This window comes from Chaetodon trifascialis, chromosome 3 (assembly GCF_039877785.1).
Source record: "Chaetodon trifascialis isolate fChaTrf1 chromosome 3, fChaTrf1.hap1, whole genome shotgun sequence".
Classification (NCBI taxonomy): domain Eukaryota; kingdom Metazoa; phylum Chordata; class Actinopteri; order Chaetodontiformes; family Chaetodontidae; genus Chaetodon; species Chaetodon trifascialis.
This window is the reverse complement of record NC_092058.1, coordinates 25215099-25241124: the sequence shown is the minus strand read 5'-3', so window position 1 is coordinate 25241124 and position 26026 is coordinate 25215099. Positions and strand designations below refer to the sequence as shown.

Sequence of the window (26026 nt, the reverse complement as noted above, 5' to 3'; positions counted from 1 at the left end):
CAGAAAAAGCTGACAACAAGCAGAATGAACCTAACGTAGTATTTAGATGAAGTGCCAGCTCGTCCATAAATGGGCAAAGAGGTGGAGCGTGGGTGCAGCTGAATGAAGCCTTCTCACTGGAACCTAAAGGCTAGCTGCCACTCAAGGATGCCATGCACATAATTAATTGAACATTTCAATATATGGGTCTATGGGAATCGAATTGATTTTGGAGCCAGCCTCAAGTGGCCATTGGAGGAACTGCAGTTTTTTGGCAATTTCAGGCATTGGCTTTGTTTTTTGGCCCTGGAGATTGCTGCTTTTTTTAATGAATCGTAAATCATAAACACAAGGAGATGAGAGGGAAAAGGAAAGACTGGAGGGAAATAACTTACTAACTGAGTTGTGAGTTCACTCAGAGGCTAAGATGATCACAAACACACAAGCACCGTTCTTCAGATGTGGGTGTTGCATCGCTGCTTGTTTGGGGTGAGTGAACATAAATGGTCCAGCGGCCATATTCATGCAAAAGATGCAAGGTGAAAATTTGCTTTGCTTTTTCTATGAAAGCAACCTGTTTAAAAACAAATCCCCAAATAACCTCTGCTGAATATAGTCCCTGAATCTATCACTAAGACTATGTCCTGACATCCATCCAAGTTAAAAACTTAGGTACAGAATGTGTGGGTCATCGTTGTCCAGCACTTGTCTCATTACCCGTTCGACCTGGTGTGCCAAACACAGCGCCACATGATGAAGATGGAAGCAGATTACAGTCTTTTCCAAGTAGGAAAATAATATTGTTTGTTCACAAGGTTCAGAGTGGCAGAACTGCAATCTGCTGCCAAAAGTTTATTTGCCTCAGTATCACATCAGAAAGGTCTGATTCATGTACATACACTATGCCTGCAGGCCACTAATCAGTTTTTTTTTTTTTTTAATAATTTAACTTAAAAAAAAAACAGTCAAAAAGAGTCTTTCTAATTTTCTTACAGTGCTCTACTGTTTGCTTGTCAGCCAGTGGGAAATGACATAAACACACATCAGGTAAAGCAGTGCAGGCTGCTGAGTGGGGAAGTCCAGCAAAAGAGGAGAAAAGCACTAAGTGAAGCAAACAAATAAATAAACAAGTTAGCAGTTTTATTTTCATATCTGGTGATTATTCAGACAGCAAAAGGCGTTCTGATACGTGCATGCACTTCATTAACTGACAGGTTTATTTTAGTGCAGATGATGAGGAGCAGCACACACATCCAGCTGCATTATGAACCAACGGCTGTGACATAATGTACCATGTTTGTATGGGCAAATTTCTCCTGCACTAAATAGCATTTTTGCCATCACTAATTGGTGCTTTTGAGATATTTTGCACTGGACCGACATTCTGGGTGTAAAGCTTGTCATGTTGCCAAACATCTGGTTAAGTGTAACTTCAGTCTCAGTCCTACCAACATACACACACATCCAGCCTGAGCACAGATATTTTCTTTGAGCTTTACAAGCACCAACATTTTGTACCTCAGGGCCTCCTGCACATTGAGCTCAGGTCTGTTGGTCAATACTCCAGGACAACACACACACACACACACACACACACACACACACACACACACACACACACACACACTCTTTTTGCCCCTCCTCCTGGGCAGAGAGCTTGTTTCTCAGCAGTGAAATCAGTCACTGTTCAGTGGAAGTTTGGTCATGTCTGGACTGCAGGGTGTTCGCCTGCTGCTGCTGTGGGGCAGCGCCTGCCTCTGGCTGCCTGGCCAGGCCCGGGGGGCTCTGGTCATCTCCGGGGCCTATGAAGCTCTCCAGGTAACTTCACACACTGACCTTTTTGTACTCATCGTTTTATACGGTAGGTGAAGTTTCATTTCGACAGCGGTCATTTTATGTGGCGGTTCCTGATTTAGCCATTATTCTGTCTTCTTATGAATAATCTCTGTTCCTTCAGTGCTGCTTTAATCCTCCTTCTCCTCTCTGTATGCATAGGTGTGACACAGAAAGTCAAGTTTTTCTTTCGGCCTGGTTCACGTTATGCCAGTGTTTTTTGTTTTGTTTTTTTTCTTCTAATATCTTGGCACCATGTTGGCTCACCCTGCTGTATTTGAATTTCAGGAGACAAGTGGAGCTGCCAGATCACTGCAGGTATTTGGCAGAAACTAATCAGTCATATTCTGGTGAAATATTGTTTAGAATAAGTTGTATCTTCCTGCTTGTACATTATTCACCAAGTACTTGTTGATAAATGACCTCATGAATAATGATTACAAAACTTAATCCTTAAAATGAAATAAATCTGGGTATTTTAAAAGAGATAAATGCAGCCCTGATTCCCAAAAAGTTTTGAGGTTGTGTGAAACATAAATCAGACAGAATGTGATAATTAGCTCACCCTTTCATGCAACTGAAAACAGTACAAACACAATGTATTTGATGTTTCCCTTCATCAGCATGATTGATTTTTGTAAATATAGTTTAGTTTACTCTGAACATATTTTAAGCAAGTTGGGACAGGAGCAACAAAAGGCTGGGAAATTTATGGAACGCTCCAAAAACAGCTGTTTGGAACATTCCACAGGTAAACAGGCTCATTGGTAACAGGTCAAAGTGTCATGATTGATCAGTCGTTCACAAGCGAGGATGGAGAGAGGTTCGACACTTTGTGAGCACATGATTGGATGAAGGAGAACGCTACATGGGCTCAGGAACACTTCGTAAAACAAAACTTTGTGTTTGTCAATGACTGCATTCTGCTTTTATTCACATTTTACACAGCGTCCCAAATTCTTTGCAGTCAGGGTTGTTTAATTCACACCATTAAGTGGCAGTGAAATTGCCAGCTTTGCTCAATCTTTCATTTCCACATGTTCAAACAATATCTTCTCCCTTTTCTATGTTCTTGTTTCAGAAAAGAAGTACAAATGACGCCATGGTAAGAAAATAATCATTTTCTTCCTCTATTGATGACAATGATGAAGATATATATTCAGTTCAACTCAATACAAGCTTTATTTTTCCTGCAAGGGCATCCATATACATGAGCACACCACCCAGATCAACACATACACACCATGGACAGAAGAAGACACACACAAAAAAACATTATTAATAACCAAATAAATAAGAAAGCTTGAAGCTTTAACAGTTAAAGCAGTTAAGTTTGGAAATGGTAATTAACGCTTGGGTAAATACATGCAAATCTCTGAGAAAATAACTTAGAAACTATGAAGGCTGCTCAAAAGTATATGTAGAGCATGGAGAAGACAGACAGCAGAGGGAATGAACGGATGTTAGCTTCAATATGCGCATTGATTTCCTGATGATTTGCTGCTGCTCACAAGCAGAACTCTAATGCCACTGTTTGACTTCAGTGATCTTTGAGCAGATTTCAACAACAATGTTCAGGCTGTCTTTCACCGACCAACAAAAACACGACAACATCAACAGACTTCCAACAAAAGATTGATTCAAAGAATTGATTGAGAAAAACTGAACTGACTCAGCAAGAGTTTAGTTTTCAACAGTCACACACTGTCCCCGCTCAGAGCGTGCAGCACCCGGGTTGACTCACCCAGTCTGTCTCATCACAGCACGCCCAAAGTGGAATCAGTGACATTATGTCTTTTAAACATTTTCTCAAGCTGTTACAATTTTCTTTGGCACCGGCCGGGGCAGCATGCTGGACCTGACCCAGCCACAAAAAAACGATTCTGCATGAAAAGGCAGAAAAATAGCAGATCTTACGGTCATTCACTGTATGTACTTATGACCATATCCATTACTGTGGAAATCTTCCACCTTTGTGTCTCAGGTGGAGGTGTACAGTGTGACAGTGGATTGCACTGTGACGTCTCGCTTCGCCCACACCGTCATGACCTCCAAGGCTCTGAACAAAGCAAACACCTCCAAGGAAATCTTCTTTGAAATGGAGCTGCCCAAGACCGCCTTCATCAGCAACTTCAGCATGTCAGTCTGTCCACACTCTGATTTCCACTTTGTCCACGTTCCTACATGCATTATGACCATTTGTGTGTAGCAGCATTTATCCATGCTCTAAAACTGATTTTTCTAAATAATAATCCAGTTTCCTTAAGCTGCACTATGTCATTCTCCATCTTTGTACCTCACAGGGAAATTGAGGGTCAGGTCTATGTTGGGGAGGTGAAGGAGAAAGAGAAAGCCAAGAAGCAGTATGAGAAGGCTGTTTCCTCTGGACAGACTGCTGGACTGGTCAAGTGAGTCAGTCAAGATAAGAAGTTCATAAACACACATTCAAAGAAACATACAGCATCTGTATTTCCATATGCTCCCATTAGAGGCTGTCAGTTACATCTTTGTTTTATGTCAGGGCTTCTGGGAGAAAGATGGAGAAGTTTTCAGTGTCTGTCAACATCGCAGCCAAAAGTAACGTGACTTTCATTCTGACCTACGAGGAGCTGCTTCAGAGGAAACTGGGCCAGTATGAGATTCTGACCCGAGTTAAACCCAAACAGCCGGTGCAGGAGTTTAAGGTGAACCCAGGTTTATGTTCAGGTTCAGGTTTATGTTCCTGGGAGATTTCACATATTCTGAATGAGTTGTTTACCTCACAAATTATCTGTGTGTGTGTGTGTGTGTGTGTGTGTGTGTGTGTGTGTGTGTGTGTGTGTGTGTGTGTGGAGACAGATTGTGGCAAACATCTATGAGCCTCAAGGCATTTCTTTTGCTGATGCCCATGCAACCTTCCTCTCCAATGAACTGCTCCCTCTGGTGGAGAAAACTGTCACAGACAAAAAGGTACACGATGCAACAAGCCTGCTCACCAGTTTACCACTCATACAGTTCCTGAATCTCAACTCTTTTTCGCCGTTCAATATGACCTTTTGTTGCACATTCAATAAAATTACTGACCAAAGAATTAAGAGAAACCAAAACTGATTTTATTGTATCCCACTGTCAGGCACACATCTCTTTCTCACCAACTATGGAGCAGCAGAGGAAATGTCCAGGTTGTGATGGAAGTCTCATTGACGGAGATTTTATCATCAACTATGATGTGAACCGAGCAAAGAGCCTCGGAGACATTCAGGTCAACTCTGAACAAATCCTCACTCAGTATCTGCTCAATGTTCATTTAAGTCACGTGCAAGATTTACTTTAATGCTGAGCTCTATAGATGAAAATGATCAGCCATATTTCAGAGAAAATTCTGTCATTTTCCTTTGTCATTTTTACTGTTCTTTATGATTCTCTGCCCTTCAGATTGTGAACGGATATTTTGTGCACTTCTTTGCTCCACCTGACCTGCCCAGAGTGCCAAAGAATGTGGTGTTTGTGATCGACAGGAGCGGATCAATGAGTGGAAGAAAGATGCAACAGGTGAGAGGCTGTTCAGATCGTCCATCTGGTTCTGATATAATGATGGCCACGTTTTCACCTCTGACCTTGTAACTCTTTGTAGACACGAGAGGCAATGCTGGCCATCCTCAAAGACCTCCATGAGGACGACCACTTTGCCGTCATTCAGTTCGATAACACAATCCTTTCCTGGAAGGACTCACTCACCAAAGCAACCCAGGAAAATGTGGCCCAGGCCATGGCTTACGTCAAAAATATAAGAGATGATGGAGGTTAACAGACATTAGCTTTAATCCTAAATGTCATCTTCACTTCTTAGATGATAGAAATACACTCTCATACTCATCAACTTTACAATTTGTTGTGTGTTTTCCTTCCAGGAACCAATATAAATGATGCAGTGTTGAAAGGCGTGGAGATGCTGGTCAGAGACAGGCAGGAGAAGAGGCTCCCAGAGAGGAGCATCGATATGATCATTTTACTGACCGATGGAATGCCAAATTCTGGTGAGCATGCATTGTGTGCACAGACTGTGGGCCGTACTGTACACATTTGATCGTGTGCTTTATATTGAGCATTTAATTTCTGCATATTCTATGTGTGCGTTTGAAGGAGAGTCTCGCCTCCCGAACATCCAGAGAAATGTGCAGTCTGCTATTGGAGGAAACATGTCTTTGTTCTGTCTTGGATTTGGGAATGATGTGGATTACTCCTTCCTGGACGTGATGAGCAGACAAAACAAAGGACTGGCCCGCAGAATCTTTGAGGGTTCAGATGCATCACTTCAGCTTCAGGTGGAGGCTCTAAGCTTTGCATTTTGATTTTTGTTCAAAGCGATGTCATTAGTATTTTGTACAAATACGCGTAACACAATGTGTGTATGCATTTATTCCAGGGTTTCTATGAGGAGGTGTCCAGTCCTCTGCTTTCAGAGGTGGACCTGCGTTACCCTGACAATGCAGTGGACTTCCTGACCACCAACCACTTCGACCAGTTGTTTAACGGCTCAGAGATCGTAGTGGCCGGTCGGCTGATGGACAATGACCTGGATAACTTCATGGTGGAAGTGTTCGGGCAGGGGGTGAGGAGAAGGAAATGGCAGAAATGTAGAAACAGTGCTGAGGTGGAGAGAAGACATGTTTCTTACTGGTTTTTAGACATAATTTCCTCGAATTTTTCCTCCCCCCTAGTTTGAGGACGACTTCAATGTGCAGGGCCAGGCCACCGCTATAGAGTGGGATGTGATTTATCCAGATGAGGAATACATCTTTGGGGATTTCACAGAACGTCTGTGGGCCTATCTCACTATCCAGCAGCTCCTGGAGAAGAGGTCAGTTTAAGGAATTTCACTCGAGCTGAGACCTGAATGGTTTTACCTTGGAAATCTCGGAGACTGGTCTCACAAAAGTCTTTGTTAATGAAACTTTTTGTTCATGGTCTGAGAGCCCATGATGAATCTTGGAATATTAATTTATTGGTTCCATGGCGGTTTTCTGAATCGCAGTGTCATATATGGTCAGTACATTTTCTTTCTTGCAGCAAGAGTGGTGGCACAGACGAGAAAGCAAACGCCACAGCTAAGGCACTGGACATGTCCCTGCAGTACAGTTTTGTCACCCCCCTCACCTCCATGGTGGTCACCAAGCCTGAAACTGAGGATGGTCCAGACAGCCCGCTCATTGCTGACAAGCTAACCGAGGGTAAGGGAGCAAAGAAAGGATTTAAAAGGTGACACTGGGTAGCGTTTTCTGAATGTGGCTGCAGTCAAGCTTGTTTCCTGCAAAATAAAAGCTTACAGTAATACATTTACAAGCAGCAGACTGGAGCTTCAGTCTGAACTATGGAATTTCTGAAATTGTTTTGTCCATCTGTTTTTGACAGAGCAAAGACAACAAGCAGAAAGAATGGGTAAGAGTGTTTTTTTTTTTTTTTTAAATAAAAACATATAAACTTTTGGGATTAAGTCAATTCACTCCATTGATTTTAACATGAATTTTATTGATCCCGTATGTAGCATATCGATATGCACCTCCAGTACACACGCATTCCTATGCGCAATCACCCACATATTTTGGTAAGTACATTTTTAGCAATGCTAGCTGCATGGCAATGTCACTCTGTCTGTCAGTTTGTTTTTCAGTCAGTCAACACAGCTATTGTATAAATTGCTCAGAATTTTTGTACAGACAGTCATGATCCTCAGGGGATGGCCGCCAGTAGCTCAAGATCTTTACCTATGCAGTGGAATATTTCAAGATCTATTGTAACAATATGGCATCTTTTCATAATGGCATCTTGTTTTTGAGTGAAATGTTCCTACAACACATTGATGTCCTCCTCAGGATGAATTGTAATCCTTAACTTTTCATCTAACGCCATCATCGAGGCAAATTCCCATAAATGTCAGCTATAGCGCACTTGGTCTTTAGCATTGACTGTGCATGCTAACATGCTAAAATAAATCATTGAATGGGATACACATTTCACCTGCTAAACATTAGTAGATTAACATTGTCATGGTGAGCATGTTAGCATGCTGACATTAGTGTTTAGCTCAAAGCACGCCTGTGCCTCACAGAGCCGCTCTCATGGCTGTAGACTCTCAGTGTTGTTTGAATGTTGCCATCAGCATGTTGAGCTAGTATCATCCATTTTATTTATTACTGTCATCATACTTTTGGGTCACCTGCAGTGGACGGAGATCCTCATTTCATGATCGAGCTTCCAGACAGAGACGACGCTCTGTGCTTCAACATCAATGACAAACCAGGAACCATTTTCAACCTGGTCAGAGATCCAGTACCAGGTCAGCCCAGAGTCCTGATTATCAGCATGATTTTCTTAACCTTTGTATAAAATGCAGCGCCCTTTTAACTTTTTTTTTTTTTTTTACTTCACGTGTATATTCCTTGTAGACCAAGAATTTTGACACTGCTTGTAAATCATACCCTGCAAGTGAGTGATTGAATCCCAAATTGGTTCCTCAGGTATTTTGGTCAACGGCCAGGTCATTGGTGACAAGGAGATTCCCCCTGATGGTAAGATTAACACCTACTTCTGCCGTTTTGGCATCGTCCACCAGACTCTGGGGGTGAGGTTGGAGGTGAGCACTGAGGTCATCTCAGTGTTCCAGGACGGCAAATGGGTCAAGCTGCTGTGGTCTGATACAGCTTCCCTCAAAGGACCCAAGTGAGTGGCTGCACCATAATATTGATATCATCTTCGGTGAAAGTGGGCTCTTTCTCTACACGAGTACTATGAAACATAAAATCCAGCTCAGGATGAATAACTAGCATCTTTTCCTCCAGTCTGGATCTCCTCCTGACCAAGGATCGCAGTCTAACAGTCACTCTAAAAGATTCAGTCAAGTTTGTCATCCTGCTACACAAAGTGTGGAAGAAGCACCCGTACCACCGGGACTACTTGGGTTTCTACACCCTGGACAGCCACCTCCTGTCCCCATCTGTTCACGGCTTGCTAGGTACAACATGACACATGTCAAAGAGTAGATAGCATGGTTTGAGGTGTAATAGCAGGTCAAAAGAAAGGATCTTCATTTCAGAATCTTCTTTGGAGAAGAAAATGATAAAATAAAAAATTCCTAACAAGTTAATCAGTCCACAGATCAATATTTGCCTAAAGGAGAACTGGTCCAATTTGATATCATACACAAGGCAAATGATAATCATTAAAAGTTAAAGGTTGCATATTGCCAGCCAGAATATCATTTCATCCTGCAAACACTCAGGAAAAAGTATTGCCAGATGAAATCAGTGAAAGACCTCAAAGCAGCTATAATCAATATTTTTTATAATAATGAATTACATGACAACATAAAAAGGGTCGCTCATCGTGTTGAACCTACTGAAAAATTATGAGCTTTATAGAGTTTTTATACTGAGTTTAAGGACTTAGTTTAGCTGTCTGGCCCACAACTGTACTGTTATGGTTCACTCACCGTTTTCATAGTACAGTTTTCAGATGTAGCAGGCAGCTGTTTTCAGTGCAGGCAGACAGAGTTAACGACTAGCTAGTAATGAACACGGAGTATTTAGCAGCTAAAGAGCCGATGTGGATACGTGTAGGAGAGCTGATGGCCAGGGAGGCTGGTGCTCAGGACAGGATGGAAACAGGATGGCTTGGCTGGATGAGAAATTGGGGCAGACAGGTGCCGAACAGCCTCTGTGCTAAGGCCAGCATGGGAGCTACTGAAGTCTGAAGTCTTCTTCACATTATCAGTCCCATTTAACTGTTCTGCCATGCTTTCAACTCTGAAAACCCAGGACCAGGGTTGACAGTTCTTTCCATAGAGGTTGTGGCCCTCAGCTTAAGGTCCATAGTAATATAAGATAAGATAAGATAAGATAAGATAAGATAAGATAAGATAAGATAAGATAAGATAAGATATACCTTTATTAGTCCCACAGTGGAGAAATCCCATAACACAAAGAAGAAACATAAATTACCAAACGAATAGCAATCCGGTCGAACAAGAGGACAAACACAGACAACTTGACAGCTGAAACAGGAAAAACACACTGACTAAATACACAAGAGAGGGAAGATTAATGAGGGACAGGTGAAAGTAATCCACAGTCACAAAGGCGGGAAACAGACACAAGCAGCAAGTAAATCAAAACAAAACAGACGTAACGCGACCGTAAAATAGATTTAATAAAACTCAATTGAATTTATTGCATTTCGCAATCGTCATGAGTGCAGAATGATTATATTTTAAATAACGTTAACTTCAAACTTGGATCACCCTCCAGGTCAGTTCTACCACGGGATTGAATACGAGGTGACAGACCTGCGTCCGGGTGAGGTGCCGGAGAAACCGGACGCCACCATGTTTGTGAAAGGACAGGAGCTCAATGTGACCAGGTAGCTGCACGACACGGCTCGGATAAGAGTGTGCATGTAATGTGACTGTAAATGAATATCAGCACTTGAAATATGATTTGGTAATGTCTGTCTCTGTCCACAGAGGCTGGCAGAGAGACTTCAGGAGGGATGTGAAGAACGGAGAAAATGTTCCCTGCTGGTTTATTCACAACAATGGAACAGGCCTCCTCGATGGAGATGCAGCAGACTATGTTGTGTCGGGCCTTTTTAAAACTGCTTAAAAACACATTATGCATCACTGTCTACTACAGAAATCAAATCAAAGTCATTCAATAAAAAATCAATTCTGCCTGTACTTACACCATGAATATTCTAACACCTTGTACCAAACAGGCTTCATTCACAGCATTGTATGGACAATTTTACAGTTTTTCTCAGTGTATTGCTGGAATTATAGGAATGAAACATCCCAGAATAGTAAGAAGTGCTGGAAGACAGCCCCAGCAATCAGTTGTTTGGAAATAAATGGGGTACAATTCGGAAAGATTGACTCGAGCTGGATTTACTGATTTAGTTTGCTTAATGATTTCCAGGTCTTTGCTTTGACTGCTCCTCCTTTTTCTCTAAAGTTGATGTTGAGAATGTCGACTAGCTCGCTAACCTTTGCATGATGACACTGATACGCCATGCTAGTCAAAGTGTTTTCTATTGTCACTAGGAGCTACTCTGATGAAAAGGTCTGTTACAGTTCATGTGGAACCTACTGTGGGACTCCTGAACCGCATGACAACAAATAAATGTTAAAGGGCGGTGACACTTGGTGAAACTCTTTTTCATGGTCAAATAGTCCCAAAGGAAAAGTCCCCTGAGATCTTTGATTATTGTTTTACCACAGGAAATATCAACACTTAACAGTAATTAATGTTGCTTTAATTGGTGGTTTACAGTTTGTGAGGATATAATCAACCCCGTTCACATCTCTGCATGTGGAGAGGAAATAAATGCATTCATGGAAGGGAAAATCCCACGATCTATATATCCTTAATACCTGCACTCACAACTGCATCCAGTAAACACACGTCCAACTACACCCTGAAATCAAGCCCTAGATAGGCAAGTCAGGACTAGATGAATATAACTTGATCAAATCTTCTATACACTCTTAATCCCCCGCCCCTCTGCACACACATACCACTTTACGGGAAACCACGCATACTGACTCGCACAAAAACATCGCACAAGAATTACAGAGGTTCCCTCCTCCTGCAGCACACAGTGTGGGCGGAGTGTAACTCTGATGGGAAGACTTGATCCCCACATGCCTCAAATTCCCTCCACACTTGTTTTCAGCCATGCTAGAGGAGAAACTCTTCTGTTTCCCAGGCATGCCAGCGGTGAGGAGAATCATGCTGCTGTGGGTGTGTGTCTGCATCTGGCTTCCAGCTCAGGCCCGGGGAGCTCTGGTGGTTTCCCGCAGAGATGTTCTGACACAGGTATTTAGAACCAATCAATCAATTAAGTTTATTTGTCATATGTAATCACTCAAGGTGCAATCACAGTGAAATGTCATCTGACCAGTTGCTTCAATTTGTGCATTATAAAGAATTTAAATAGAGTAGGAAAAGTGATAAATAAATGTAAATGAGTGACCTCATTTAGAATCCAGCTGACCTGAGGGAAGACGCTCCTCCTGAGCCCCTCAGTGCTGGCTTGAGTATCTGGTAGACTCTTCCAGATCACAGCAGGGAGAAGAGGCTATTATCCCGGTGGTTGGGATCCTTAATGATTCCTAGCCTTATTCTTGCAGCATCTGGTGTAAATATCCTTCGGGCAGGGTAGAGCACTGCCTACCATATGAATCACTTTTTGCAAGGCCTTGAGTCCTCCAGTCTTCCTTGTCAGGACGCTCTCGATGGCGCAGGTGTAAAAATTCCTCACTAATTTAGGGGTACCTGCAATTTCCTTAAGCATCTGAGGTGAAACAATCGGTTGTTGTTGTTCCTCTATGTAGACCTTTTCATTATTATTTGCAATCAGGCCCATCAAATATGCTAGATGTGCAGCATTTGCATGTAAACAAATGTCTGTTTTGTTATTTTCTATCAAAGTCAACAGTTTATAAAGATTGGCGTAAGTTTTAAGAGGTGAACTTTCCCATGAAAAAAATCTCCAGGCACGCAGGATGTGATGTGGTTTGCATGTCTGTAAGCAGCAACAGTATTTTTCCCTGAAAAGGGAATAAAAGAAGATCTGTTTTGAGGGGTAAATGCCAAAGCTGTGCAGAAAAACAGAAAAGCTCCATAGAAAATGAAATGGCAAAGCGGTGGTGACCTGGTCCAGGAACACCAAAGCTGAGAGGGAATATCTTTTAAAACTGTTTAAAAAACAGCTAAATAGTTCCATGGCTTGCATTTTTCATCCAATCTTGTTGTTTGGGAGTCTAGTGTGATTTTTATTAGAAATAACTGGTTAAAAAGATACTTTTAGGCGCATTGGGTTTCATAGAGAAAGATTCTCTGCAGATTAAAGCATCAGGTGTATGTTAGGATGAGAGCTGTTTTAAGTCAGTTGTTGCACGTGAAACCGCAAGTCTGTTGATGCAGGCCTCCAAAGTCCAGGCAAGTCTCCAGTCAAAATTCAAGTCTTTTATGTCTCAGCATGCTGACCATTAAAAAGGCCTTCAAACCTTTTACTTTCAGAGGAGTGTCAGTGATCTTAACATGGCTCAGAGCAAGTCCTGATAATTCAAGGTGTGCAGCTGCCTCCCATTTCTTCACTGAACCTTTTTAAATTTATTGACTTGTTGAGGGCGGCACAGTGGCGCAGCAGGTGGTGTGCATGCCTCAAAGCAAGAAGGTCACCGGTTTGATCCCTGGGTGGGGTTTGCATGTTCTTCCCGTGCATGCGTGGGTTCTCTCCGGGCACTCTGGCTTCCTCCCACAGACCAAAAACATGCTCATTAGGTTAAATGGTGACTTAGGTTAAAACATTAGGTTAAAATTGCCCTTAGGTGTGAGTGTGAGCGTGAATGGTTGTTTGACAACTATGATAGGCTCCAGCCCCCCCCTGCAACCCCGAAAGGGATAGGCTGTATAGAAAATGGGTGGATGGATGGACTTTTGTTGACTAGTTTTTATAAGAAACAATAAAAAGACTTTCAGTGCCCAGTAAGATAGGTGCCTCCCAGCGTGTAAGTCTCAGTCAACTCTTAAACCTCATTTCTCACATTGTACAAGAAAAGTCTCATGAAATCTTAACCTCTGTCAGACTGTAAGCCATTGATCTTTGTGTGCAATGAATTCCTCAAAGTAGCGCAAAAAAAAAAAAATGCATCAAAAGAAGCACATCATTATCTCCATTCATCCATTTGTGCCATTTTTATTGTGTCATTAAAATTTTTTTCATTTTTTTTTTTTTTAACTGGTGGCGCTGTCACAGGACTGTTTTAGGTCGACAAAGCTCAAAATCATTTGTTGCTGGAGGCGTTTCACGATGAGATCTCATACCACCATTCTTGGTTGACGACTTAAGACTGGAATTTTGTCTTGGATAGGCCAGAATGGCTTCAGGCCTTTAGGCCTGACACAAGTCCAAGTCTCAAGTCTCCAGCTCTGTGTGTCTCAGAAACAGAAAGTCGTAAGTCAGAGACACCCGCTTGCCTCTGCCTGTTCCTCCTGTCCTCTTGCAGTCTCTGTTCCACCCACTCATCAGTTTGTTTACCTGTGGTCTGTCATTTCAGACCTTGGTATGACTCACCCCTCCTGTTGCCCCCATCTCCATTTTGTTGCCGGATTGTCTATCTTGCCTATCCTGTCTGCCTCCTGCTGCTTTTTGTTCCTGCCACCTTGTTTGTTCTGTGACCGTTACATCCGAGCCTCGTTTCCCATGCCTGTCTGAAGTCCTCTGTCTGGTTCTGGGTCACACCTCGCTTTCAGGACGTGTCGCTGCAATGCCTCCTTGATGTTCTTGAAAGACTTGCTCTGAAAGACATTTTGGAAAACAAATTGAAATCAAAATGAGTATCAACAGAATCGAAAATGAAAGAAGCGAAATATGTACAAAAAATGGTACAAAATTGTTTGAAAATCTGGGGTTTTCATGCAAGGCTGTAACAACTGAGGGAAACCTCAAGTTTAGTGATGGCAAGTCTCTTTCCTACCGTAATAACAGTGCAATCTTACTATGGTGTCTTGCAGGAGACCAAAGAAGCTATGGGCACCAGGTCAATAAAGGTACTTGGTTCAAAATACTTTTAAAATAATAATTTTTGGCTTCACCCTCTACAAAAATAAATGCATATTTTTGTCTTTTTCTTTTGCAGAAAAGAAGCACAAACTCTGGGAGCGTAAGTGTTGATCTTGATATAAAATTCTGATCTCATGACCTTTCCCAGCAACGAAGTCTTTTTGCATCAATGTGTCATTGGCAAACTAACAGTGAAACCTGGATGTGATAACTCAATACACTGACACCATTGGTCAAGAGGACTGGTTGCGTCTAGCTCACAGTAGTGGCATTGTTTTTGTTGCACAATGAAGTCCACATTTTCTTTAAAACCTCATTGCTTCCAGATGGCACTCACTTCACTCTTCCCTTCCTGGTGTCCACAGGCATGTATTTATTTTCTCTTTGCTGTACAGTAAACAGGAAGTGGAGACAGGAAGTGATTTGTCCATCTATGTTTCATTCCTTTCTGCGTTTGCCAGAATGACAGCCGCAAAAAGTCTAATCTTACATTGTGTTTACAGAACAGTGACCTCTGTGTTTTGTGACATGAATCATTTAGGGACATTCTTCATGACATCTGATCCAGATTTCAGCCACAGGCAGCGGGTCCCCCCTGCCACCGGTCTTGCTTGTTTGCTGTAATATGACACAGTGTTTTAGAATTTGCGTGCATGATTTATTGATGTTGAAGCCCTAAAGAAAGCCTTTTACTCCACAAGCTCAACAAATTCGTCCCTGTCCATCCTTTGTGTCTCAGGTGGAGGTGTACAGCGTGACAGTGGATTGCACTGTGACGTCTCGCTTCGCCCACACCGTCATGACCTCCAAGGCTCTGAACAAAGCAAACACCTCCCAGGAAATCTTCTTTGAAATGGAGCTGCCCAAGACCGCCTTCATCAGCAACTTCAGCATGTCAGTCAAAACTGAGTACTTGTGACAGTGTGAGTGCATAGACCTTCTCTTACTCCACGCTTGACGAATGTCCTTGTGCCTCACAGGGAAATTGATGGTCAGGTGTATGCTGGGAAGGTGAAGGAGAAAGAGAAAGCCAAGAAAGAGTATGAGAAGGCTGTTTCCTCCGGACAGACTGCTGGACTGGTCAAGTACGTTGGACTGAGGGATGCAGTGTTGGTTTGAATGTGTGGTGGTGGTGTGCACATCAGATTAAAGTAATACATGTCCATCATGTCAGGGCTTCTGGGAGAAAGATGGAGAAGTTTTCAGTGTCTGTCAACATCGCAGCCAAAAGCAGCGTGACTTTCATTCTGACCTACGAGGAGCTGCTTCAGAGGAAACTGGGCCAGTATGAGATTCTGATCCGAGTGAAACCCAAGCAGCCGGTGCAGGAGTTTAAGGTTGAGCACACTCTCCTCTTTTATTTTTCTTAATAATGACATACTGGTCAGGAGCAGAAATACAGCTCGATTCTCCAGTGTGAGGAGTACAAATTGTGAGGAATTTGTGTCAACATTAATGAGACTTTATGTTGCAATGTTTCCACTGTTGATCTGCCTCAGTGATTATGTCTGTGTGTGTGTGTGTGTGTGTGTGTGCGTGCGTGCGTGCGTGCGTGCGTGCGTGCGTGTGGAGACAGATTGTGGCAAACATCTACGAGCCCCAAGGCATTTCTTTTGTTGATGCCAGTGCAACATTCCTGACCAATGACCTGCTCTCCCTGGTGGAGAAAACCGTCTCAAACACAAAGGTAAAAGATTTCTATCATTCTGTTCAAAGACCCATTAGAACATTACGATGATTTTTTTCCAGCATAAATGCTGTGTCCACTAATGTGACTTGATATGAATGTGTTTGTCTCAGGCACACATCTCTTTCTCACCAACACTGGAGCAGCAGAGGAAATGTCAGAGTTGTGAAGGCACCATAATTGACGGAGATTTCATCATCAAGTATGATGTGAAGCGAGAAGACAGCCTGGGGGACGTTCAGGTCAGTGGGCAGTAAAGACTTTGTACTAGTACATAAGGCTCAGTTCGATTAACTGAAGCACAGTATTATGAGCACTGCACTACTCTTTTCACATGAACTCCTGCTTTAATGGAATAAACTTAAACAGGATCTTTGAAATACAGTCCTGTTGAATACTTCTGATCTTAGCTGTTTGAGGGTCTGCATAGCTGTGCCCTTAATCAAGTGCTGTGTTTCCCTTCAGATCGTGAACGGATACTTTGTGCACTTCTTTGCTCCACCTGACCTGCCCAGGGTCCCGAAGAATGTGGTGTTTGTGATTGACAGGAGCGGATCAATGAGTGGAAGAAAGATTGAACAGGTAAACAGAACAGCTAACTTTGTGCGCAGGTAAGCCGCATACTGTGTGCACCACTGTATGTGCATTTACATTTTTGAATTTGGGAACTTTTGCAGACTCGGGATGCATTGGAAGCCATTCTGAGAGACCTCCACAAGGAGGACCACTTTGCTCTCATCCTGTTTGATAGTGACATCGCCACCTGGAAGGACTCTCTTACCAAAGCTACAGAGGAGAATGTGTCTGACGCCATTGTCTATATCAGGAAACTAACAGACAGAGGAGGTGAGAGGAAAACAAGTTATCCCAACTTTAGTGGCAAAAGTTTTGTACCCTTTCTTATTCAGACGCTGAGAAATCCAGTTTATATATATGCATTTTAGAATTTGTCCAACTAGAGTCGAGAGAATCAGACGACTTAGTTTAGCTTAAAGATGTCTTGTCATCAGTGTGAGCTTGTTAGGAAGCACACAGTGACTCCAGGAAGTCCGGAGATGACCACACTCATAACCCCACAAGAAAAAAAGTGGATTTTTTACTTTTGGACAGAGTCAAGAATTTCCCCCCTGCTTTCAGTCTTTGAAAGCAGGTAACCGCCCACTGGCTGTATCTTCTTTAGTGGACTGAAATGAGAGTGGTAGGAGTCTCCTCACAAAGAAAGTGTTTTCCCCAAATCGCTGACCCGTTGCTCTAAAGAACATATTGAAGAATTGTTACTTGATTTTCTCTGTGATAATGCTGTCTCAAGAAATGCTCGTGTTTATCTGCTCTTTGTGTCGTTGCCTTTCAGCCACCAATATTAACGATGCTGTGCTGAGGGCGGTGAGCATGCTGGTGAATGAGAGAGAATCTCATAACCTTCCAGAGAGGAGTGCAGATATGATTATTTTACTGACTGATGGGATGCCAAACCATGGTGAGCTGCCTTCATTTGGAAGAATGTAATAGGTCAGAGGTTACTCTCTAGACCATGTACAGCAATTCCTACACTTGATTTGTTTTTTAAAATACATGTGTGTGTATGTGCGTTTGAAGGAGAGTCTAACCTCTCCAACATCCAGAAGAATGTGCAGTCTGCCATCGGCGGGAAGATGTCTATGTTCTGTCTTGGATTTGGGAATGATGTGGATTACTCCTTCCTGGATGTGATGTGCAGACAAAACAAAGGACTGGCCCGCAGAATCTTTCAGGGTTCAGATGCAACGCTTCAGCTTCAGGTGGAGTAAAAAAAAAAATATATTCAAGCAGAGATACAGTCCATGGAGGTTTGGCATTTGATATTTGTTTGCACCTCCAAGGACATTTGGGAAACAGATACTGCATAATTTGAAGTGTCTTTGTTGCAGGGTTTCTATGAGGAGGTGTCCAGTCCTCTGCTCTTAGAAGTGGATCTGCGTTACCCTGTCAACGCAGTGGCCTTCCTGACAAAAAACAGCTACAGCCAGTTGTTTAACGGCTCAGAGATCGTGGTGTCCGGACAGCTGACCAACAATGACCCTGATAACTTCTTGGTGGAAGTCTTCGCCAAGGGGGTGAGAATAGACAGTGATATGTCAATTAAAACACGAATAAGACACTATGCTGGAGAAAAGACAATTCTATGCTTGCTCTCATATGAAACATTTCTTGTGATTGAATATTTAATTCTAAGAGTGATATAATGACTGAATTGAACTCTGTATTCTCTGCCTCGTTATCAAATCACTAACATCATGATGCTCCTATTTTACTCTTCATTTTTCTTTGAGGATGGTTGGTCCACCACTTTGGACCAGAAATAAAAATCTAAACAGCTATTTGATTGGCTTGGCATGAAATTTTGTACATAAGTCAGTTATTAGTGCAAAATAAGGTCACTAAAACAGCGACATCGTGACAGTGGCACCAGCACCATGGGCTGCACAACAGATCAGATTAGTAAGACTGCAAGTGTGCAGCTGAGAGGATGTTGCACTCTCTCACATATCTACTACTTAGTATTGGCAGTCATACACTGAAAAAGACATATTTTAACCACCTGAACTGTCTACAGGGCTGCACGGTGGTGCAGCAGGTAGTGCGCATGCCTCACAGCCCGGTTCAATTCCCGGGTCGGGCCTTTCTGTGTGAAGTTTGCATGTTCTTCCTGTGCATGTGTGGGTTCTCCCTGGGTACTCCAGATTCCTCCCACAGACCAAAAACATGCTCATTAGGTTGATTGGTGACTCTAAATTGCCCCTAGGTGTGAGTGTGAGTGTGAATGGTTGTGTGTTTGCGCCCTGCGATCGGCTGGCAACCGGTCCAGGGTGTACCACGCCTCCCGCCCGTCGACAGCCGAGATAGGGCCCCCCCGCGACCCCGAAAGGGATAGGCGGCATAGAAAATGGATGGATGGATGAACTGTCTACAAGGGAAACAGTATGCAGTGTGCTTCAGCCAGGGTCTGTTTAGGTACCACAAACTGGCAAAACTGTGTGTTTATCCACACTGTTGGTCATCTGGAATTAGGCTTGGGACTGCTAACAGGTACACAACTGCCAGTCCTGAGGTAGCTGTTGGAGGTGTACACCTACTAGCATTTAGCTCAAAGCACCAGCCTCCCAGAGGTGCTGGCCTGGCTGTAGACTCTATTATAAAAATTATAATTTTAATTTCCTCTGTTAGTAATGTCCTATCATTTCATCTCTTTCTCTAGCCTGAACAGGACTTCTTGGTGCAGGGAAAGGCCCGTGTGGTAGACTTAGATGTGATCTACACAGAACAGGAGTACATCTTTGGGGATTTCTCAGAGCGCCTGTGGGCCTACCTCACCATCCAGCAGCTACTGGAGAACAGGTTCAATCATCTGAACTGTGTCTGTCAGCTCTATCTCAAACTGCAGCAGGATTTCCAGCAGCTTTCTTCGTGAACTGGGACAGTTTACTCAAAGAAACTCAAATTATTGATGATGCCTTTTTATTTCATTGCACATCATGCGTCATATATCATTATCAGAGAAGCAGCCAACTGACTCCTCTTTCTTTTTCCATCTGCCAGTGATGTTGGTACTCAGCAGGAGAAAGACAGTAAGACAGCCAAGGCCCTGGAAATGTCCTTGAGATACAGTTTTGTCACTCCTGTCACCTCCATGGTGGTCACCAAGCCTGAAACTGAGGACAGACCAGGCGGCTCTCTCATCGCAGATAAACTGACTGAGGGTGAGGGAAATGCAACCGGCCATGTTTGAATAGGATTACAGTTAACGATCTGCTTAACTGACAAGAAAAACAACAATATTTGTTCTTTTCAACATTGTGTGTCATTGTTACATTATTAGAAAGCTGCTGAATCAGTATGTGTGAGTAGAACATGCTAATGACATGCAACAAAATGATGCTCTGTTTTACAGACCAGCGACAGGAAGCCGAGAGACATGGTGGTAGGACAACCTCGCTTTAATTAATTATATGATGTACTTTATAATTAGGCTTAGGCTGAACATCTTGAGCTGAACCCCTTTACAGATGCACGCTTTTATTGTCTTTGATAACAGGTTCCCGGAGCGGTGCTTCTGGATCCCATCGCCAACCAACTCGTGAGCTTTTTCATCCAGCATTCGTTTAACTATGATATCATTTTATAAACATGCATCCGGTCATGTTTAATTAGTTAGCAGCTTATTTCTTTTGTATTATTTAGAACAATACAAAAAAGTGATCCTTTAAACTGACTGGTAACCACCATAACGTGTCAAAGACGTCTGAATAACTGTTGTTCTGTTTCACAGAGCAGCGACACAAAGCACACGGACACAAAGGTACGACAGTCTCTTTTTACTTCATTATATGACATATTTTATTCATCTCGTTTTGAGCTTGAACAGCTTTACCAATGTATGCTTTTATTATTTCTGATATCAGGTTCCTGGATCAGAGTGCCCGCTTCCCGCAGCCAATCAAATGGTAAGCTTTGCCATCCAGCATTAGCTCAACCACTGCATAAATTTGATCATATTTATGCTTTCACTGTTCCTGTAACTTTTACTTAAATGTTAAAGTGAAATTATTAAAGAAACTGGGTCAAGGAGAGCCCGTCTGCCCTGATGGAACGTTTGCAGCTGGATACACGATGGACTCCTGTGGAGGATCGTGTGCTTGTCGGTCCTTTCCATTGAGGATGTTGAATACATCTGCATAATTGGAATTATGATAACAGGCATTCTGCTGTTTGGAGTTAGCAGCTTCCTGATTTATCGCAAAGTTCAGAAGATGTTGGCAGCACTTTTGGCAATCGAGAAGCTGTCCGTCATGACTGAGGGAATGTGCAGGGCTGTCAACACTCAGACTCTAGCGACACGTGAGCTCGGTCGCAAGCAGGATGCGATTCTTGATCAAAATCTCAGGCTGGATGCGATTCCTGAACTCCTTCGCAGGGTGGATACCAACTTGGAGAAGTTGTCAGCTCGGCTCGGTTGAAACTGGCCACCGAATTTGGATATATTTAAAGCACAGCCACCGGGAGACTCAGAGAGACTCAAAGGTAGACGAAAATTGCAGTGTTGGCCTAACGCAAACAATTGTTATCTTCATTGGCTCCCCGAGATAACCGGCCTTTGCAAGGTCGGTATCTGTCCACTCTCCTGGATGTTATGCAGACAAGATGCTCCGGCCCTACCCCCCCCCAACACCCCCTACTCCTGTGAACTATGTGTCTGGATCAGAACTCTCCGAGGTCGTCGCTACAGCTGTGTCTTTGTCATCAGTCATCAGAAGGAAGAGACAATGGGTTGGGACTGGGTGGAGATGAAGTACACGGGCTAACACATACACATACACACACACACACACACACACACACACACACACACACACACACACACACACACACGAAGACACACACGAAGACACATATAACACGCACACCCCCTCCAACTCAACACCTTCGTGGCTCCCACCCCCCTCCTTCCTTTGTCGCAGTGTAGCACGGAGGGTTGTTGCGAGGCGCCCAAATGTGGCTGCGTGCATGCCACCCTCCCCCAGTGTCTGTGCTGCGACACCTCCTGTATCTTGCATTTAACACTGAAGAGATCAGGGTAGTCTCTGCACTGCTGTATGTGGCCAAACTGTGCTGCTGTCACTGCAGATTGGGATTAAACAACATACTGTAACAATGTGCCTGTTTTGCTGGAGTTTGATTTTTTTATATGTAATGATCCTTGTGCAGCGGATGGAGATCCTCATTTCATGATAGAGCTGCCGGAGAGAGACGATGCTCTGTGCTTCAACATCAATGACAAACCGGGAACCATTCTCAACCTGGTCAGAGACCCAAAATCAGGTCAGGCCTCAGTCATACTCAGAGAACACGTGTCTCTTTCTTCGTCTGATATATGAGAAGGGACAGCAAACTGAAACATGTCATTATTTTTAGGTTTTGTGGTGAATGGCCAGATTATTGGCAAGAAGAAAGTTGTTCCGGATGGTCACCCCAACACTTACTTTGGCCGTCTTGGTATCATCCATCAGAAGCTGGGGGTGAAGCTGGAGGTGAGCACTGAGGACATCTCAGTCATCCATGATGGGAAACAGGTGAAGCTGCTGTGGTCTGATGCAGCTTCTATCAAGGAAACCAAGTGAGTAATGCTGCTTAGAACATTTTATCTAAAATTGAAATAGGTATTTTGATCAGGTTAAAGATGCTTTTAAAAATGAATGTAAAGACATTTTTTAGTTAGACTAAAAATCTTCACTTGCTGTCAGCCATTGGTCACAACTTATTTTTGCCTCTCCTCCAGTATGGACCTCAGCCTGACTAAGAACTGCAGCCTGACAGTGACACTGAGGCACTCTGTTAAATTTACAGTCATTAGGCACACAAAGGTTTGGAAGAGACGCCGGGACCATCAAGACTACCTGGGTTTCTACACCCTGGACAGTCACCACATGTCTGCTTCAGTTCACGGTCTGCTAGGTAGAGAGCTCCATGTCATCATGCATTGATTCTGAAGCTATTTTGTGTTTGCCAATTAGTAATACAGAATAAATCAAAAGATATGAAGTAAGCTGTTTTCCTCCAGGTCAGTTCTACCGTGGGGTTCAGTTTGAGGTGGCAGACCTGCATGCAGGAGAGGTCCAGGAGAGCTTGCACGCAACCATGTATGTGAAGGGACAAATGCTCAACGTGACCAGGTGCTCATAAAGTTTAAACACACATAATGTATGCAAGGTGCAAAGAGCAAGTCTTTATGCATACACACATCATTATCGATTCTTCTTGAACTTTTCCACAGACACTGGCAGAAGGACTTCAGCAGCCATGTGAAGAATGGGGAAAGTATTCCCTGCTGGTTTGTTAACAACGATGGAACGGGCCTGATCGATGGGAGAGCTTCAGACTACATTGTGTCAGGGCTTTTTAAGACCACTTTTTGAACCGTGAAAATTTAAAATCTCAATTGCACTGGGGCTACATCATTACGTGAGAGCGTTATGTGGCGAGAGATGGCAGATTATAATAAGTCATAGTGTGTCTTCATTCAAAAATTAACCACACACAGGAACAAACATCATAAGAACCAGGGTAGTAACATTTTAATATAATGGCAATACAAAGCAGAGGTTTTTGATTCCAACTGGCTGCCACGTGTTATTTTTAGCTAACTGCGCGCTTCTTGTGAAAGTCAGAAGTAGAATACGAGGTAAAGTGTGTGTGTTTATAGACGACTTAAATAATGTGGTGAGTAAAGCTTTCCGGTACTGGGCTGTCACAGCATTACTTAAATCTACATACTTATTTGCTTCCTGTTAGTGCAGGAATGACACTGGATGAACTTTAAGCGCTAAACCTGGTGGTGTGTCATGGCGCAGCATGCCACTGTGCTGGAAATCAGAGCTGTGCTTGCTGTGAATGTTCAGTTGGACCTATGCTTAATGTGCTTCACAGCACAACATATATTGGCAATAGAAAATCCTAACTGCTTTTGCAGTCACTAACTTAACAGAGAAACAAATTATCTGTAGATTTGCTCATTAATTGTGTCAAGAACTGTGGGGGTTTTTTTTGTCCGATTAATATGACAAACATCAACCGTCTCATATTCATGTTTTGCACTTCATAAGATATCCTTTAATCATATAAAAGCAACTTCACACAGGATGTATATGATTGTCCTTGGTCTTCTTCTCTGTGCATGTGATTGTATTTTTGCAGATGTTTTAACTTGTCTTAGCAGGAAAGGCCTAGATGTAACTAGTAATGTCTCAATACAAAGTGTGTTTAATGTCTTTGGCCTGTTCTGCATGCGTGTCCTGATTCAACGGCTCTCTAATAATGTAACAAATTTGAAAGAATATTGTAATCAGTCTTAAGGCTCTGCACTGGTTCACTTCAAGGTAACATGGGTGTGAACATTACCCAGGAAAGAACAATAACATGTGTTTTGCCTCACACTGTGAACTGTGCTTTGTGATCTGCACCTTGATTCATAAAAATACTGGTGGACAATAACTAGCTGGCGTATATGGACTGTGTGACTGTGGTTGAAGTCAGAGTGGTGCTTCATTAAGCATAGTGTGTTGGCTTGCTTGAGGCTCAGTGGCTCGTGACCCACTGAAGCAGTCTTGAGAGCGGGAGGCACAGAGCCCAAACACACAGTCTTGCTTCTCTTGATGGATACCAGTCTCTCTCAGACATCATGGAAGTTGCCACATGTCTCTTCTTGGAGCTGAGGAGTAGCAGAGGCACTGAGCGATGGCGAGGCTGGGTTTGGAGCTGCTCCACTGTGGAAAACAGCCAGTGGGGACGTCATTGTCACTGCGGGGATGTTGGAATGATACAAATACAGGTGGCACTTCATTTCCTCAACATCATCATCACCATTAACAAGAGCACAGTGAGTGCCTGTACTTTGAGGGCAAGGAATGGAGCTTATGTTTAGTGTATGTACATTTACTTTGAAATATTTTAAATGCAGTGCTTTACCTGTAATCAAAATATATTTATTTTGCTGGGTATGTTTACTTTTACCATTTGATTAATTATTGGGAAGACAGGTGTAGAGGAACGTTTTCATGGTTTGTGGCCACAGGGGGGCAGCAGTGAGCGCATTATAGCGTATGCTTCGCCAACTGTACGCAAAGAAGATGTACTCCCAAACAGAATAAAAGAAGCGACACAAAGTTGAGATTTGTGGCTTATTAGACATATTTTCAAACAGTTTAATTATATTTTTTTTAACAAACGAGGACACTACAAGGATACTAACCGATGAGTCTGGCACATGTCCGCCAGGTAAACCTCGTCACCTGCGATGAAGAACAGCGCAAAGCCGCGAACATGACTGAAAGGTATCCGTACAAGCTAACGTTAAGATGGCTAACGTTTTAACTTATACAACAAGGCGCTCCCGAAATTTAAAATAAGATAACCATAAATTGAGTTTGTTTGACTCACTATAATTGGGACCTCATACTCGGTGTGTGTGCAGTCCTACATCCGCCTCTTAATGGTCTGTGAACTGATTACTTGGCAGGTTATCGTTGACTGACCGGCAGCTGCTCCTCACATGAAGATAAGACCAGAAACAGGTGACATGAAACTGACACACAAACCATTCAATGACCACTTTCTACGAGCGAAAGTGGTCCAGTGTTCACCAGGAGCTCATTAACCTGTACAGCACAGTTTACTGTAATACCGTGTAATATCTATCTATCTATCTATCTATCTATCTATCTATCTATCTATCTATCTATCTATCTATCTATCTATCTATCTGTAATTCTCTGCATACTTCTAATCAGCCAGACTAAATTAATTGATAATGCAATCATTAACTCCATCAAACGATGCAGCTTTACTGTAATTGTTGAAATTTTATGATAGCTTTCACTGTGTTTGTCTTTATTTCGTTTGAAATCCATGAATGCCATTAGTTTATGTAGTTTTTTTCATAGTGCAAAACTTCATCATTTCGTGGATTCATTTTCAGTATGGGACAAAATTTCAGGAAATTTAGGAACTCTCCTCTCCTCCTGAGTCATCATGTTCATTCTGTACTATATTCACACTGATGGTGGAGAAGAGACTGGTGTGTCTTCAACTTTATATCAACGTCTCAGAACACACATTTTCTCTGTCTCTGCCTCCCGTTAACACTCCTCATTTGAATGTGTGTGTTTTTGCATGCATGGTTAGTTGTGTGCTATACTTGCCCCCATGCAGTGAGTCAAAAGTGTGTGTGTGTGTGTGTGTGTGTGTGTGTGTGTGTGTGTGTGTGTGTGTGTGTGTGTGTGTGTGTGTGAGAGAGAGAGAGAGAGAGAGAGAGGGGAGAGTGAGAACTTCTTGTACTGTAACAACTCACCAGCTCTTATTACATGGCTGTGGTGTGTGCACTAATAGATCCAGGGC

The 26026-nt window shown here is 42.8% G+C and overlaps 2 protein-coding genes across 2 annotated transcripts; both read left to right on the top strand.

Annotated features, from left to right (window-relative positions):
• Positions 1-1667: 1667 nt before the first annotated feature.
• Positions 1668-10981, top strand: LOC139328590 (inter-alpha-trypsin inhibitor heavy chain H3-like). The gene is made up of 22 exons (XM_070958406.1): positions 1668-1797; positions 2101-2130; positions 2894-2917; positions 3797-3951; positions 4116-4220; positions 4334-4496; positions 4651-4761; positions 4925-5053; positions 5227-5343; positions 5426-5594; positions 5703-5828; positions 5935-6116; positions 6218-6403; positions 6513-6652; positions 6862-7022; positions 7204-7230; positions 7337-7396; positions 8015-8128; positions 8310-8511; positions 8631-8803; positions 10095-10206; positions 10310-10981. Exons 1-22 carry the CDS (start codon positions 1684-1686, stop codon positions 10446-10448), a joined length of 2739 nt encoding a protein of 912 aa, XP_070814507.1. The 5' UTR covers positions 1668-1683; the 3' UTR covers positions 10449-10981.
• Positions 10982-11515: 534 nt separating this feature from the next.
• LOC139328591 (inter-alpha-trypsin inhibitor heavy chain H3-like) lies at positions 11516-23150 on the top strand. The gene is made up of 23 exons (XM_070958407.1): positions 11516-11660; positions 14364-14399; positions 14489-14518; positions 15152-15306; positions 15393-15497; positions 15587-15749; positions 15989-16099; positions 16213-16341; positions 16565-16681; positions 16777-16945; positions 17451-17576; positions 17696-17877; positions 18007-18192; positions 19335-19474; positions 19676-19836; positions 20028-20057; positions 20406-20435; positions 20539-20580; positions 21842-21955; positions 22049-22250; positions 22413-22588; positions 22695-22806; positions 22908-23150. Exons 1-23 carry the CDS (start codon positions 11520-11522, stop codon positions 23047-23049), a joined length of 2799 nt encoding a protein of 932 aa, XP_070814508.1. The 5' UTR covers positions 11516-11519; the 3' UTR covers positions 23050-23150.
• Positions 23151-26026: the final 2876 nt, after the last annotated feature.